The sequence below is a fragment of the Pelobates fuscus genome, chromosome 5, assembly GCF_036172605.1.
Source record: "Pelobates fuscus isolate aPelFus1 chromosome 5, aPelFus1.pri, whole genome shotgun sequence".
In the NCBI taxonomy this organism is placed as follows: Eukaryota; Metazoa; Chordata; class Amphibia; order Anura; family Pelobatidae; genus Pelobates; species Pelobates fuscus.
In genome coordinates this window covers 342,961,811-342,974,722 of record NC_086321.1, presented here as the reverse complement: position 1 = coordinate 342,974,722, position 12,912 = coordinate 342,961,811, and the positions used below count along the sequence as shown (strand labels likewise).

The 12,912-nt window shown below is 40.6% G+C and overlaps 1 protein-coding gene across 5 annotated transcripts in view; it reads right to left on the bottom strand.

Moving 5' to 3' along the window:
- The window catches only part of PSD3 (pleckstrin and Sec7 domain containing 3), a 492,046-nt gene that overhangs the window by 36,936 nt on the left and 442,198 nt on the right, over nt 1–12,912 (bottom strand). For all 5 annotated transcript variants that reach the window (XM_063455812.1, XM_063455813.1, XM_063455814.1 and 2 more), the window contains one exon: nt 6,895–6,965. In XM_063455812.1, the coding sequence (XP_063311882.1) occupies nt 6,895–6,965 (71 nt within the window). The remainder of the gene's footprint in view (nt 1–6,894; nt 6,966–12,912) is intronic.

Genomic DNA, 12,912 nt, shown 5'->3' with positions numbered 1-12,912 from the left:
AAAAAAAAACTGGGGGCGTGGCCTGCTGCTGGAGCTGAGCGGACGCATGTAAGATCAGCTCCGACTTATAGAGACCAAAAGAGCAAAAATAAACGGCACGCTGAGCGCAAAACCTGCTACAAACACATATACTAACCGGGGGAAGCAACCACCATGTCGCACAGACAGAAAAACAAAGCGGGAAAACCCGACAGAGCTTCATTCTTTTTGACGAAAACTGCGGCCTCCAGATTGAGGGAGAATCAGGAGCCTGCACAAGATGGCGACGCCCAAGAAAGGCGGGAAAATTCCCCCTCACCGCACGCTTCACCTTCTCGCGCACCAGACGAACAGCCCCTGACGATGGGAGGCATAAGGGAGATGATGGAAGAGTTCACAGCCAATATACAAAAGAATATGAAGAAGCAACTTCAGGAGCTGAAAGCTGAATTACATAAAGAGGTGCAGGAGATAGGTAGCCGCACCGCATTAATCGAAACAAAACTGGACAAACATGCTGTGGCCCATAACAGCCTGGCGGACAAAATCCAAGAACTGGACAACATTGTGGAAGCACACAGACTCAAACTAGCAGATATGGAAGACAGAGCGAGGAGGAACAACCTCCGGTTCCGGGGCATCCCAGAATCTGTCCAGACGGCTGACCTCCATAACTACCTGTCCGACATGTTCCAAGCTCTTACCCCAGAAATCCACCCTTATCAACTTATAATCGATAGAGCGCACAGACTGCACAGGCCTAAACATCTACCGCCTACAGCAGCAAGGGATGTGATCGCTAGAATTCACTTCTTTCACGCAAAAGACAAACTCATGAAAGCCAGCAGAACTGCAGGCATGCCTGAAGAATATAAAATAATAATAATAAGAATATTTATTAAAATCTTTGCGGACTTATCAGCAGAAACCCTGCACTTCAGGAAATCGATGTCGCCCATCACCACGACCCTGAGAGAACAGAATGTAAGCTATCGCTGGGGATATCCTGCTAAACTCCTCATCTCGCATCAAGGTGCGGTCCACATGGTTGCAGATTTACCACAAGGCATCCGTCAGCTGAAGGACTGGGGACTGCCGCTGCCACCCGGTGGACCTGAAAAATCGGCGAAAGTTCCAAGAATGTCGCCAGAATGGTCCTCTCAGTGAAGAGCTCGAGATATACGTAAATATATTACACAAGCACACACACACTTAATCAACATGACAACCCTTAGATCCTGCTAAACTTCGACAGAACTTATTACCCTTAATGCACAACACAAGTTCGAACTGTTTATAGTCGTATAGACGTAAAGCCCGGAACATTGGCAGCTAACACAGCTGGTTAGACTTTGACTCTGCCCTACACAAAATGGATTTCGCATAAGGGCATGAACTGTGCACAGGGACCTTGTCACTTATCTCAGTAACGGTGTCAAAATGTGTTGGCTCTTTTGCCTTTAAATTCAGTATTTGTTTTGAGTAATAACTGTTTGGTTAAACTGTATAATCTACTGTTAAAACTGCTCTGAGGCCCCTAGGTGATTGACTGACATGTTAATAGGCATCACCTGCACCCCCCCCACTACCCGCACCTACTGGTTAGGTGGCGGACCGCGGCCCCGAATATGGGAGCCCGTCTGGGTACACCACCCATTGATTGTTCTGACCCCTCCCTACACCCCTCACTCTCGACATACTAGTAACTTGTTACACCCCAAGAAAACGCATTCCTCTATCCAAAATCAAAGTTGGACACTCAAAAATGCCGCAAAACACATAGTACACTTAAAGAAGCCATGGAGGCACAAAATTAGCACAGAAACACCTCTACCCCAACATGAATCTGGTCACCTTTAACGTAAAAGGGTTAAACACACCAGGCAAGAGACGCCTTTTATTGCAAGAACTTAGATCTAAAGAGATAGACATCGCTTGTATCCAGGAGACGCATCTCCAAAACACTAAGACACCCGAATTATACACCAAATACTTCCCCAATCAATACCATGCGCTGTCCGCGAACAAAACGAAGGGGACATCCATTTTAATACACAAGGATGTAGCATTTATTGAGCAAAGGACACTAATAGACCCACAGGGCAGGTTCATCGTGTTGGTGGGACTCTTCAATAACATTCAGTACACCCTGGTCTCGGCGTACTTCCCCAATAAAGGGGCAGAGACCTTCCTTCACCGTCTCATTCAAAAAATTGAACTGATCAAATTAGGGGGGCTGATCCTCTGCGGCGACTTCAATTTTATTACATCGCCAGAGGAAGACACGACAGCGCTCCCACAAGGTGTAAGGCGAGGGCAGATGGTCTCCATATGTAAAACACTCTCTAAAAAAATCATACTACATAATATGTACGACAGTTGGAGGGTTCTTCATGCAGGGGAGCGTGACTATACGTTTCACTCGAAAGTTCACAACACTTACACAAGGATCGACACCTTCTACGTGGACCAACAAACATTAGCACAAGTCTCTAGCTGTAACATTGGGGAAATAACTTGGTCGGACCATAGCCCAGTTTACCTAACCCTGTTCGACTCTTTCCAATTTAAGGGGAGAGGAACTTGGCGGATGAATGAGTCGCTGTTGCACGACCGCACATTCACGTCGCAAGTACACAAAGAATTGGCGAATTACTTTAAAGAGAACTCTAATGGGGAGGTATCGGACCAACATGTATGGCTAGCACACAAAGCTGTCGTAAGAGGACTTTTCATTAGGCGCTCCTCTTACCTCAAAAAAAACAGACAGAAAACCCTAATAGAATGCCAAAAGCTACTGGCGATAGGGACGACCCAAAATAAACTTAACCCGACCCCAGCCCTACTGGAACAAATACAAACACTAAATAATCAACTCATAGAACTGAATGCAGCGAAAACTGCATACTGTTTGCAAAAACTGAGGGCAACATCTTACCACCATAGTGGGAAAGCAACTAAATACCTAGCCAATCGGCTAAAAGCGAAGCTAGCACAATCCAAGATACCCTACTTACACACCACAGACCATAAAAAGATCCAAAATCCCCTAGATATATCTCAAGAGTTTGCAAAATACTATGCAGATCTTTATAACTTAGGACACCGTCCCGGAACAGCCCCTTTAGATGATAATTTGATTAAAACATACCTGGCAAAACTCCCTTTACCACAGCTAGACCATTCACAACTTTCGACATTACCTGAACCAATCACCGTAAATGAAATACTAAACACAATCCGACAGCTGCCAGTGGGGAAATCCCCCGGGGCGGATGGCCTATCTAATTCGTATTACAAAACATTCGCAGACATACTAGCTCCGTGGCTGGAGCGGACGTTTAGGACGGCAACGGACACGGGTCAACTCCCCCCTGAGATGCTTCTAGCCACAATAGTGACCCTACCTAAGCCAGGAAAACCCCCAGACCAATGCAAAAACTTCAGGCCCATATCACTGTTGAATTCTGATGCTAAGATCTATGCTAAGATACTGGCCACCAGGATGAACAAACTACTCCCAACACTGCTAAACGACGACCAAACTGGGTTCGTACTGGGGAGACAAGGGACAGACAACAACAGAAAACTGTCCCTAATTCTGGAAAGGATGAGGGGGGCTGGTCCCGGCGGTCTACTCCTAGCTCTAGATGCCGAAAAAGCATTTGACCGCCTGGGCTGGCTCTTCCTCCGCCGGGTATTGGAAAGGTTTGGGTTCCCGCAGCAATTCATCAAGCAAATATTTGCCCTGTACTCCCGCCCCACAGCCCAAGTCCTACAGGCTGGCTTCATGTCCGCACCATTTGATATTACCAACGGCACGAGACAGGGGTGCCCTCTGTCACCCCTGCTTTACGTGCTCGCCTTAGAGCCACTACTTACTGCAATTAGAACCCACCAAGAGATAGAGGGAGTGGACTGGCACGGACGGACGATTAAAATCAGTGCATTTGCAGACGATTTCTTGCTGTACATTACAAATCCAATAAAATCACTACCCCACGTTATGCAACTCATTACAGAATATGGGGCGCTGTCATACTACTCCCTCAATACTGCTAAAACACAAGCACTAGGCTTGAGACTGGACCCAAAAGTACAAGCGAGACTTAAGAGGGAATACATATTTGAATGGAGGACAGACAACATAAAATATTTGGGCCTGACATTTACCAAAAACCCACAAGATATGCTCCCCTCAAATTACATTAGGGTCTGGAGGGACTGCACCGAAACACTGAAGGGCTGGGGAAATCTTTTTCTGTCCTGGACAGAGCGAATCATAGCAATTAAAATGACGATATTGCCCAAGCTCCAGTACCTGTTCAGGAACCTCCCATGGCAGGTGCCAAACTCATATTTTAAAAATGTGCAAACCAAGTTGATACAATTTGTGTGGGGAGCGGGACGGGCGAGAATATCCCAAAAAATACTAATGGCACCCGCAAAAAAAGGGGGGATGGCGTTCCCCCACATTAAATCGTATTACCAAGCAGCAATATTGGCATCGCTATTAACGCACCTTAAGGGGACAGACCAGCCCCAATGGGTACATATGGAGAACCAAACCATGACCCCCTTCCGGGTATCTAGAGTATTATGGCTACCAAAGCCTCTCAGACCAGTAATCCCGTCCATGCCGACACAACTCAGTTTAGCTCTTAAAACCTGGGACAAACATAGAATACACTTTGAATCGCACCACCCACTATCGTTAGCTACCCCTATTGATGCAATCCCGTACTGCATCCCTACATTCCACGCAACACCATGGAGAGACAGGGGAGCCACTCACCTGACGCACTTATGCAAAGGTGGTAAACTATTGCCATTCTCGAAACTATGCAGCAAATACGAGATACCTCCCACATCCCACTACTCATATATCCAACTACAATCCTTTCTCCATAAACAAACTAAGGAACAACCACATAAGCAAACTCCAAAAGGGAAATTAACGACCTGGGAACACACGGGAATCACAGGGGTACTCCCTCAAAACCTCAAACCACTATCTGAATGTTACAGAAGTAATCAGCCCTACCAGCCGTTCCATAGCTCCACTCAGGCACAACAATGGGCTGCAGACACGAACAATGACATTACAGAAGATACATGGTCACATTTAGTGACATCGGTAAAGAAGCTGGTGAAGTCAGCCCCACTGATTGAACAATATTTAAAAACAATGTATAGGTGGTATATGGTGCCAACCCGCTTGCACAGACTGTTCCCCAATACATCCCCGACTTGCTGGAGATGCACCAGAGACGTAGGTTCAGTCCTTCATATCTGGTGGCGATGCCCTAAACTAGAAAGGTACTGGGCGGAAATAAAACAAATCATAAAGCAATCCACCAAGATCGAATTAGCCTTAGACCCATTGACCTTTTTGCTACTAGACATACCAACCGACCTACCTACCGCAGTTAAAAAACTGATATATCACATCTTACTGACAGCACAGAGGGTTATAGCGAGATCCTGGAAATCTCCTGCAGCACCGAAAACCCTTCAGCTAATACAAGACATAGACAAGCAACTCATATATGAAACCCACTACTCGGTGACACAAATGAACCAACATAAACACACAGATGCATGGGAAATGTGGAGGTCATGGAGGACGGACACACGATCCACCTCGAGTTAATATTCCTTTTGCAAGGACACATAATAGACAAAGACGTTCAGTAGACATAGGTTGGACACTAGAAAGCTATCCAATAAATATATAACTAAATGCACCAGGTAGCAATGAGACAGACAATGCGGAATCGGCAGATAGCAATTAATTCACCGTACTCCCAATGGGTACGTAATCGACCGCAAGGTGCCACAACATACCAGGGCAAACGGTTTGAAATATTATGCTGGGAATGTAACCTCTAACTGTAAAATTTAAAATGTACAATGTAAAGTGAACGTATGCCTCCCCTCCCCTCTTCTCTTCTGTATCCCTCCCCCGTTACCATGACTTGTGGAAAACTCAATAAACTTCAAGTTTCAAAAAAAAAAAAAAAAAAAAAACTATTATTTGCACCTATGCCTGTAAAATGTTAAAGTTTTTAAGGGTAAATTTAAACCAGCTTTCCTGCAATTTTTAATTCTAATTTAATTTTATAATACTTCTTGGTAAATTTGCTTGAGCTGTGTGGTACCATTGGATTAAACAGTTTTCATTTCATTTCAAATTTAATTTTTTTTATTTTTTTTTTGTAAATCAGTAGTGCAAGAGTTAACATATGTTGCATTAAAATAAAAAAATAAAAATAAAAAAATACTCTGGGGTTAATGTGACCCCCATATTAATATAAGTAAGATTATTTGGTGGGGTTATATTTACCAAACATTGAGCACCAGCAGAAACCCAGTTGCTAAGGCTGTAAAATATCAGGGACAGGTGGACCTAAGACTGGTATTAGAATCTTATTTTGAACATTCAATAAAGCTATTAAGTATGCTGTGTAGATCAAATGGCATAAAAAAATAAAATTAGTTAAAATCCATTCTAATTTGGATTTGCAGCACTTCAAAATATGGAAGTGCCTGGGACAGAAGGGTGTTCACCTATGCAACACACTATAAGCAAGTAAAATCATTGATTCATAACAGATGTATGTTAGTCTACGGCCCATGTTGAGGATTGAAGTATAGAGCAGTGCTGAGCACCACAATAGAGAACATGCCCCATCTGCGTCATGATCCTACTAAACATCTCCACAGCTGGGGAGTGTTGATTGGACAACTACTAATTTCCAACCATCAGGGAGCATCCATTGCAGACGTTCACATTGTGATTTTTTTTTTGTCGTGTCAGTTAGACTGGTCACGTCTGTTAACATTCAGTTTTTTATTTATCTGCGGTTTACGATGATTTAACTTTTTAAAAAATATATAAATGTTCTATTTTACCTTTTGCAAATACAGGACAGTTCCCTTCAGTATCGCATAGAAGGTTTTCCAGCCTCGTTTTCCCCTTGGAGCTGTGAAGCAAACAAGAATAATTTATTAGCAAAGAAATAATCACAATAATTATGGTAATCACAATATTTTCAAGCAGATGCAAGAATTATAGTGAGCTTGTCACCAATACTTTGCATTAACCAAATGAGCACAAAATTGCCTTGTTTGTTTTTTTTTGTCAAGTTAAACTTTAATTAAAATAATTCAAGAACCTACATAGGAATCTATCCTACTAGCCTTGGATTTCAACATGCACATATGGCAAACTTGCTCATTAACACCCTTTCTTCATTGAACGTCTACATCTTTTTTGTACCAATTGCAAAACGAGCAAAATACAAAACACAACAAATAACAACGTGGTGGGATGAATAGGACAGATGTACACTGGTATGCATTATATGATTTGAAAAGGACAAAGTTTGTCAGAATTAAGAGCAATGAAGGCATATTATAGAAACATCTTAAAAGCAACTATTAAAAAGTGCATACATGCCCAAACACAATTATTCTGCATATGCTCCTTTACAGATATACTACATGCATCAAAATTTTAGGTTAAGGGACGACCTAAAGTATAATGCCCTCCAAGTATTCATACATTGAAAACACAGATGTACAAAAAGTTGGAGTAGCCTTCAAGGGACTCATTGTAGTCATTGTAAGATATTAAATGGTATCAAGTAAAACAAATCACATCCATCCCTCTACAAGCCTCCATCAGCTCCGTTAGTATATGAATGGTACAATTGAAGATGTTTTGATACCCAGATGGTATTCTACAGAACTTTCGGTAACATCACTATTTACTTTAATAAGTAGGATGTGGTGAGTTTGATGATTTGTCTTTACTAGAAGCAAAATAAACCCAAACAAACACAAATTGCATCTTGACTTAGGGCAAACAGCATGTGGTTCTTAAAATGTTTAATCTCCATGCTCGCTATGACCAACAATTGTCACTGCTGTGACACAGAATATGAGCTAATGTGCCTAGGGCACCTGAAACCCTTGGACCAGCGCTGCCGGCCAAAGCAGGATTTTAATGTTTGTTTTTATTGAAAACATTAAATGTCAGCTTACACACCAAAGTGCAAATCATTTGCTTTAGATGGCAGACTAGCTAAGAATTTAGATTTTTATGTGAATACCCATGAGTTAAAAAAAGAAACAAATGGTGACATCACAAATAAGATGATTTGGATTCACAATGGTATTTTGTCTCCATAATTATACATCTTAGAAGAATCTGAAATGAAATAAAAACTACACATCTAGTTTCTGTACAATAAAATGATTTATGAATGGTGTGCTCCAGGCCATTATTAAACATTTATCTGTTTTTGAGAAACTGCAATGCTTACATTTTATGGTTAAGTCCACCTTTAATGGCTTTCAGTATGACCACCACTAGAGGCTCTTCCACTGCACTGACTTGGTAGAATTAGGTCATGTGACGCGGAAGAGCCATTGGAAATCAATGATTCAATGCGTTTGTTTCAATGTGTGTCGGGCACTCGGTGTGCATGCGCACTATTACCCTAACGCACCTCTGTGAGGATCATTGAATTGTAAATCAGCGTAGGAAGCACAGAGATGACCAGCACAAAGGGAGCCAACACGGGGACATAAAAAAAATAGTATTGTCAGGGACACTATAGTCCTGACGGCTGAAATGAAGAAAAAATGAAGAACAAAAGTAGGAAGCACCCATAGGGAACAGCTTCAGGTAAATATAACTTACTTCTGCTTCTAACCCTTGGGTCACCACACACCAAGCAGCGATGTCATCACTGGGAATATGTGTAAATTATTCAAACATAAGCACTAGAAACACTGATGTAGTTGTTATGGTGCTAGCATAGTTTAAGGCTGACATTTTTCAAGCAATCTGACCAAATACTGAGAGCCCACATGGCACGTGAGGCCCAGCTCCACCTCACTGTATTGTTAATCTGTTAGCTCCACTTCTGCAATAGCTATGTCAATATCATCCAAGGTCAAAGGTCTTCTATAGTGTTTACACAGCCATTTCAATTCTTCATCCATTATTGGTGTTGGATGTGTCAGTAATTTCTGTTTTCTGTGCAAGTTCTCTGGTAGTAGAAGAGAGTATCGACAGGCATAAATAAGGTGCAGCAAAGCTAATCTGGCCAGAACAAAGGAAGCATGGTGCACGTATGTGGATTATGAAAATGGGCTTTATTTTACCTTTTTTTGTTTTATGTTGTTTAATGTCCATGCTCAAAGCCAGTTGCAGTGGTTATAATGCCAAGAAAGCCTTGGCAACCTCCAAGAGTAAATGGCAACATGGATCCCATGTGTGACTGCACAACATTAGGTTTCTCCTGCTTCTTCACTGAGCTACGAGGGTCTGATATAAGACCAAGTTCATGCACTCAGACAATAAATGCGACCCTGCACGACCTTGCTTAGCTCAGTGGACTCAGGTAAGATGTCAGGCCAAGCTAAAATGGTTTGACAAATTACAGCGAGTAACTGTAGTGGTTATGGTACTTAGTATGTTCTTTTATAATTACAGTGCATAAGTTCTAATGTAATATTGACTTTATGGCGCATTTTAAATTAATTAAGACTAATTTTGACATTACTAACCTTTGTAAGTTCTGAGTTTTTTTTCTGTTAAAAACCATTTAGGTTAATTGTGAGGACTCTCGTTACATTAGAGAGAATATAATTTTCATTTGAACGCGGGTTGTAAAATTGAAGCAGCCATGCACCTGTTCGAGGGTAATGAAGTGTATAAAGGTTATTAGCAGGCAGTGGAAGCAAACCACTCCAAGGGAAACTTTAAAACATCACTGTGTGTGATTCATGGCACAGTTTGTACAGAAAGCCAAGGATTTTTATGTATAATGCAGATCAATCGGGAAACAAAATCAAACACAAAATAACTGCTTTATGTTCATAGTTACATAGTTACACACATAGTTACATAGTTACATAGCTGAAAAGAGACTTGCGTCCATCAAGTTCAGCCTTCCTCACATATGCTTTTGCTGTTGATCCAAAAGAAGGCAAAAAACCCAGTCTGAAGCGCTTCCAATTTTGCATCAGACTAGGAAAAAATTCCTTCTTGACCCCAAAATAGCAGTCAGATGTCTCATTGGATCAAGCAGCTATTACCCCACTAATTAGAAATACAATGTTCCTTTGTATTGTATATTTTTTAAGATATACAACAGCTATTCACGTTCTTTCATTAATTCGTTTTCTACTTTCCCCACTAAAAATAAATTAAATATCAATGTAAAGGTAGGTGCTATGTATGCATGATTTTCGCAGCCATAGAAACAACATGAAATAGGTTGCTATTTAATAAGACGGGGAACAGCATTTAGACTGAAGCCGAAAAATCTAAAGAGTTAACAAAGATTTACAATCTATTTTGAAGTGGGAAAAAAAATTAGATTAACAAATATACCTTAAAGGGTTACTCCAACCTCAAAGAGCATTTTTGTTGTTGTAGTTGTAGTTTGCTTAACTAATATTGGTATTGGACCGTGCATGTTACAAGGACCACGTTACGAGCTTGAAAAAGGCTCTATTCTGAGCCAACGTATTATTTGTTACATAGTTACATAGTTACATAGTTAGATAGCTGAAAAGAGACTTGCGTCCATCAAGTTCAGCCTTCCTCACACCTGTTTTTTGCTGTTGATCCAAAAGGCAAAAAAAAAACCAGTTTGAAGCACAATTTTGCAACAAGCTAGGACAAAAAATTCCTTCTTGACCCCAGAATGGCAGTCAGATTTATCCTTGAATCAAGCAGTTATTAACCTACATTGAAAGATGATATCCTTGAATATTCTGTCTTTGCAAGTATGCATCTAGTAGCTGTTTGAACATCTGTATGGACTCTGATAAAACCACTTCTTCAGGCAGAGAATTCCACATCCTGATTGTTCTTACAGTAAAAAAACCTTTCCTTTGCCTTAGACGAAATCTTCTTTCTTCCAGTCTAAACGCATGGCCTCGTGTCCTATGTAAAGTCCGGTTTGTGAATAGATTTCCACACAATGGTTTGTATTGGCCCCGAATATATTTGTATAATGTTATCATATCCCCTCTCAGGCGACGTTTTTCTAAACTAAATAGGTTTAAATTTGTTAACCTTTCTTCATAGCTGATATGTTCCATTCCTTTTATTAATTTTGTAGCCCGCCTCTGCACTTTTTCTAGTGCCATGATATCCTTCTTTAGAACAGGTGACCAAAATTGCACAGCATATTCAATATGTGGTCTTACCAGTGATTTATAGAGAGGCAAAATGATATTCTCGTCCCGAGAATGAATGCCCTTTTTCATGCATGACAATACCTTACTGGCCTTGGCCACTGCTGATTGACATTGCACATTGTTGCATAGTTTGTTGTCTATAACAATTCCCAAGTCCTTTTCGTGTGTTGTTATCCCTAATTCACTTCCATTAAGGGTATACGTTGCTTGTGTATTCTTTACGCCGAAGTGCATAACTGCATTTTTCAACATTAAATTTCATCTGCCATGTCTAATAAACTTGCATTGGTCTTACATTAAGTGCCCAGCGCCCAGTTCTATTTAAGGTTCAAGTATCATTCCTTACTGGCACAATCCCTGCACTAAAAAAAATAAATATATAAATAAATAATTAATTTACCAGCCAATGAGCTAAGCCCTACATCGCAGCTATTGGAAGTTTCTATTGAAGAACTATTTTTCGTTTTTCTGGTTATTGTAGAAGAGACAGGGAGCAGCACCCAACACACCTATTCAAAAATGGTTTGACTCCAAGCAATGTGGGGTGCTAGTGTACCCCTGGATCCATAACAACTATAGCAAGCTGATGTGGCTATGGTGCCTAGCGCATTCCTTTAAAATTATTGTTGATAAATGAGGGGGATATTTAAAATCATGGATTTCAAACCTCTCTTTCACTCACAAAATTGGGCATTTATAGGCTAAGTGCAAATATTAAATTTAGCTCATAAATGCCCACTTACCTCCCCCAAAGGCGGAAAAGTATTTTTTTCCCCCAAAGATACAATTCAGCCCTAGTGCACAAAATACAGATGGAATATTAATGTAAGCTGGCTTCTTGTTCCCACACTCTGCAGAAAAACTGTATACCAAAATGTATGTACAATGTACCAGGTCGGTGAGGGAGTTCAGAGCACACTACAGTGCTTATTTGCAGGCTGCCCTGTACAGTACAGAATCTTGACCTAGTTCTATTTACTATATGTTGGCATTTTAGGCAAAAAAAGCATATAGGCAAAATTGGTATATTGGGGGGAGATTGTATACTCCGTTGGATACTCAGAACAGGAATTGCTGGCTACACATGAACACCTATTCTCCCCCCATCCTCATGGCTCTAACACACTACATGTCACTATGAGACAAAAACAATACACAGCATTGATTCTTTATTCTACATGTATGTGCTTCCCATGTTTCAAATACATTGTATGCATTTTTTTTCACAGAGCTTTGTTAATATGCACGAATAATACATCAGAATAGAATTATTGGATAAAGTATGAGATGCATTGTTTTAATGTTTCGGAGAAAGTTTTATAAACCATTTTCATATATTTTCCAAGGAACGTGTTATTGGATTTTTATGTTGGCCACAAATCAATCAAACTGATTTAATAAAGAAATGGATTTTAAACTTTTTTTTAATTATGTAATGGAGTCTTTTAATCTAATAATTTAAATTACTTTTTTTAAAGGGGCCATAAAACCCGAGTATATCAGGAAATAGAAAAGGAAATGGTGATTTGCATCATGACCTCACAAACACTGAAAGAACATACCGTATATACTCGAGTATAAGTCGACCAGAATATAAGTCGAGACCCCTAATTTTACCCCAAAAAACTGGGAAAACTTATTGACTCAAGTATAAGACTAGGGTGGGAAATGTAGTAGCTTCTGGTAAATTTCTAAATAAAATTATAT